Source organism: Calypte anna, unplaced genomic scaffold, assembly GCF_003957555.1.
Source record: "Calypte anna isolate BGI_N300 unplaced genomic scaffold, bCalAnn1_v1.p scaffold_215_arrow_ctg1, whole genome shotgun sequence".
NCBI classification, from domain to species: Eukaryota; Metazoa; Chordata; class Aves; order Apodiformes; family Trochilidae; genus Calypte; species Calypte anna.
In genome coordinates, this window is record NW_022045486.1 from 24,531 (window position 1) to 28,630 (window position 4,100).

The 4,100-nt window shown below is 51.0% G+C and overlaps 1 protein-coding gene across 1 annotated transcript; it reads left to right on the forward strand.

Annotated features, from left to right (window-relative positions):
* The first annotated feature begins 2,043 nt into the window (after positions 1-2,043).
* Positions 2,044-2,951, forward strand: LOC115600311 (ankyrin repeat domain-containing protein 7-like). Its single transcript, XM_030468680.1, has 2 exons — positions 2,044-2,425; positions 2,802-2,951. The coding sequence occupies exons 1-2, from the start codon at positions 2,208-2,210 to the stop codon at positions 2,929-2,931; spliced, it is 348 nt and encodes a 115-aa protein (XP_030324540.1). The 5' UTR covers positions 2,044-2,207; the 3' UTR covers positions 2,932-2,951.
* Positions 2,952-4,100: the final 1,149 nt, after the last annotated feature.

The following is a 4,100-nucleotide window of genomic DNA, read 5'->3' on the forward strand; positions in this document are numbered from 1 at the left end:
CACCCCATCGGAGTGTGGGTATGTAATCATCCCTCGTTCCCCTTCGCATTATTAATGCAGGACCTCACGGGAAAAAGAAAATCAGAGGAACAAAGCTATGTTGTATCCTATAACCAAGACCCTAAAAGATCAGAGTCTACTTCTACTTATATCTTAGAATGGCTATTCCCACCCCATACGGCCCAGAAGGGCATATGGCAAAAAACAGAGATAATAGCATCTCTCATTCGGAAGGGACGTAGACGCTGCCTGGATGTAGACGGCAAAGAACCGGAGTGGATCAACATCCCCATCAAAGCCACCGACTTTGATTGGATACTACAGAACTCCGAGCCCCTACAGCTCGCCCTACTAGGATATCCTGGCGAGGTACGTCATGATAGCCCAAAAGATAAGCGATTACAGTTCATCAGCCGGTTCCAGTGGCTCGAGAGACCAATTGTCTCTGAGCGTCCAGTGCCTGGGCTAACAGTATTTACAGACGCTGGCAAAAGATCCCACATGGCCGCCTGCGTATGGCAAGAAAAAGGCCAGTGGAAGCAGCATCTAATCCCAGGCACCACTGAAGATAACCTACAGACACTGGAACTACGTGCTATAGTTTGGGCCTTGACGCACTGGCAGCAAGTCCCGATTAACATCGTCTCTGACTCGCAATATGCAGTCGGAGTTGCCAATCGAATTGAGGATGCACTCTTAAAGCCAGTGCCAAATAAAAGGCTGCAGGAACTTTTTCTATCATTGCAGCGTGCAATTAAGATCAGGAAACAGCCATGCTGCATACTACACATTCGCAGCCATAAAACAGCACTGGGCCTAGGACAAGGGAATGCCAAGGCCGACTCCTTAGTGAGCGTGGGTCTACAGCATCCAGTCACCCAGTTCGCAAAGGCCCAAAACAGCCACTCCCTATTTCACCAGAGTGCCAGGGCATTGAAACGCACATTTAACATTACGTGGGAAGAAGCAAAGGCCATCGTCAAAGCCTGCCCACAATGTGCCCAATTCGGCCCCACTCTAGGAATGGGAGTAAACCCGCGCGGACTGCAAGCCGGGGAAATCTGGCAGATGGATGTCACCCACGTCCCGGAGTTCGGAAGACTAAAATATGTACATATCACAATCGACACCTTTTCAGGCATGCTCTGGGCAACAGCCCAAACGGGAGAGAAGGCTCTACACGTGGTCCGTCACCTGACCAACTGTTTTGCTGTCATGGGGATCCCCCAGGTAATAAAAACAGACAATGCGCCGGCCTACACGGGCGCAAAATTGCAACAGTTCTTTGCTACCTGGGGAGTAAAACATGTTACTGGAATTCCCCACTCATCTACAGGGCAAGCGATCATAGAAAGAGCGAATCGCACCCTGAAAACATATTTGCAGAAACAGAAAGACAGCAAAAGCATGGACCCCCAGACGCGGCTCAGCAAGGTACTCTTTACTCTAAATTTTCTGAGCCTGAGCCGTGATTCTCAGGAGCCACCCGTACTTCTGCATTATTCATCGCAGAAAATCATCAGCATGCCTGAAGTCCAGATTTATTACAAAGAACCAACAACAGGACAGTGGATGGGGCCCAGGCCGTTGCTGTTCACCGGGAGAGGGTACAGTTGTGTCTCCACAGACTCTGGACCTCTCTGGGTGCCCAGCAAATGGACACGCCCTGCCCCGACCAGACCAGTGCCACCGGCCCCGGACAACGAGGCACCATGCGTCTAAAAAAAAAAAAAAAAAAAAAAAAAAAGGGGGGAAATGTAGGCAACAGGTACCTGCACTCAGCTGATGCTCAGCCCACCTGTGCCCAATTAGGGCTGACCCAAGTGGGCATGCCCGAGATCATTGGGCCAATAAAGGGTGAGGCTGAGCAAGACCAGGCCGCTCATTCCTGAGCAAGGGCCTCTGAGAGTAGGTACTCGGCTGGCTTAGCTAAGCTATCCCTAACCGTCAGTGGCAACATCGCCATAACACCGGACTTAGCATTATCGCCAAGACTCTCCTTCTTGCAACACTGTTCCTCTCCGACTGCTCGTGCTCCTCGTCGCGTAATTGATTTTTACTCCCGCCTTTTCCCTACCGGTCTCCTACCTCCCTTGTCCCTCCCTTTGCCCTTCCCTTGTCCTAAACCCCCACCTTCCGGCTCCGCCGGCTTCATCCTGCTGCTCCGGCAGGGCTGTGCACCTGCCGCAGCTCAAAGAGCTCCAGGGATGGGGCTCTTCACCAAGAAACATCGGGAGTCAACCTTTGGCAGCGCTCTTGGGCAGCCCCACACTGCTGCAGCTGCCAGCACCAGCGCCCGTGGGCATCAGGAGCCAGAGCAGAGCAAGCTGCACCGCGCGGCTGCCAGCGGTCACCTGGCCTGGCTAAGGCAATGGCGCTGGTGGATCAAGGTTTGGGGCGTCGACCGCCGTGACAGCGAGAATCGGTGAGCTGTGGGCTGCTGCTGGGACACCTTGGCTGCTGGGTGGGAGCATCCCCCACAAAGGGATTGAGTGGGATCCCCTTGGAGCTGATTGCTTGCAAAGCAAGATGTGCCCTGTCAGCTGGGAGGGGGAACTGGAGAGCTTTCCAGTGCTGGGAGCTGCTGGGTGGACTCAAGTGCTCCTGGCCGTGCATGCTGCTGGGCTGCCACTTGGACATGGCCTCTCTGCAGCTGCTGAGGCATCCCCAGTCCTCTCCTTCCCCATGGGTATGGGATTGCAGCAGCAGGCAGCAGGAGGAGCAGGGTCTGGGCTGGGTGGTGACACAGCTTTGGTTCTTCTGTTGTCTGTCTGTGTTAAGCTGCTGTGTTTAATTTTTAGGACACCTCTCCATCTGGCGTGTGCAAACGGCCACACAGCAGTTGTCAACTTCTTACTCGGGCTGCACTGTGAGCTGAATCCTGTTGATAATTTCATGAAAACACCACTGATGAGAGTAAGTGAGCTATGACCTGCTCTTGGAAGTGGGGCTTCCTGACTGTGCATTGGAGGAGAGGTGTTGCAGGATTCTCTATGCAGACCTGTGCAGAAACATGCCTGTTGTATTTGATGTGGAAAATCTTTGCTATCTTTGAAGATGCTTCTTCTTCTCAGTGATGGAGTGAAGTGTAGTCTGTCAAGTCTTCCCTTTTTGTAAGTCTTCCCTTTTTGTGTGTGTTGTTCCCAGGCAGTAGAGGTCCAAAAAGAAGACTGTGCAATTTTTTTGCTGACGTTAGGTGCCCGCGTAAATATGGCAGATGCTGATGGCAACACAGCCCTCCATCTTGCTGTCCGGTCTCGCAATGTAAACATGGTGAAGCTGTTACTGGACCATCACGCCAATCCTGCTGCCAAGAATAAGGTAATCTTTTCTATTTCTTCAGGAAGTCCTTCCAGAAAGTTGCGTGCCTATTCCTCATGAAGACTTTTTTGGACTTTGATGATGAGCAGGATGTATTTCTCTGTCCTTTCAGGAGGGCCAGACCCCACTGAGTATCGCTGTCTCTGAACATCAGAAGGAGATAGAAGATTGTCTTCTCAACAGAAGACCTCGCCTGCGACCTCGTGGTGATTATAAAAGGTAAGGCCTTTATGCAGATGGGTGCCTTTAGGATTCTGTAGGCTGCATTGCTGAGAGGCATTGGAATAAGCTCTGAACAAAAGCCCAGAGCCACACACACACAGGAGGAGCTATTTCTGTGTGATTTGTGAAAGCAGCTCTATGCTTGGCTGCTGGTGTACGTTAAGGGTTGCTTTCCACACTGAGGATGGAAATAGAGGCAGTGTCTGGCAGGTGATGTGTCACGAGCTCAGCAGCAATGCCTCAGTATGAAAACCCAGCAGCCTGGTGTGCACTGAAGTGTTGTACATGTGGAAGCTTTGTCTGACCACACAATTTTTTTTTTACTCCCTCTCCCATTTTATTGTTGGCTTTCATGGGAACTGCATTTTCTTTTTTCACTTTCAAGCAATGGGGAAAATCCTCTTTTCTGGGAGCAAGCAGGCATCAAAATAATCAGAGTGTCTGTGTAAAATGATGCATAGCATGTTTTGGATCTATCCAAATCCTACTTATGCTTAATGCTTCTGGTGGGCAGCTTAATTTGATCCAAGTTCTGCTTTCTTGCAGACTTCTGCGGA

Excerpts from the sequence above, each read along its gene's own strand:
- LOC115600311 (XM_030468680.1), top strand. The coding sequence starts at position 2,208 with ATGGGGCTCTTCACCAAGAAACATCGGGAGTCAACCTTTGGCAGCGCT. Across the intron at positions 2,426-2,801 it reads CGCCGTGACAGCGAGAATCG|GACACCTCTCCATCTGGCGT; the intron begins GTGAGCTGTGGG and ends TTTAATTTTTAG.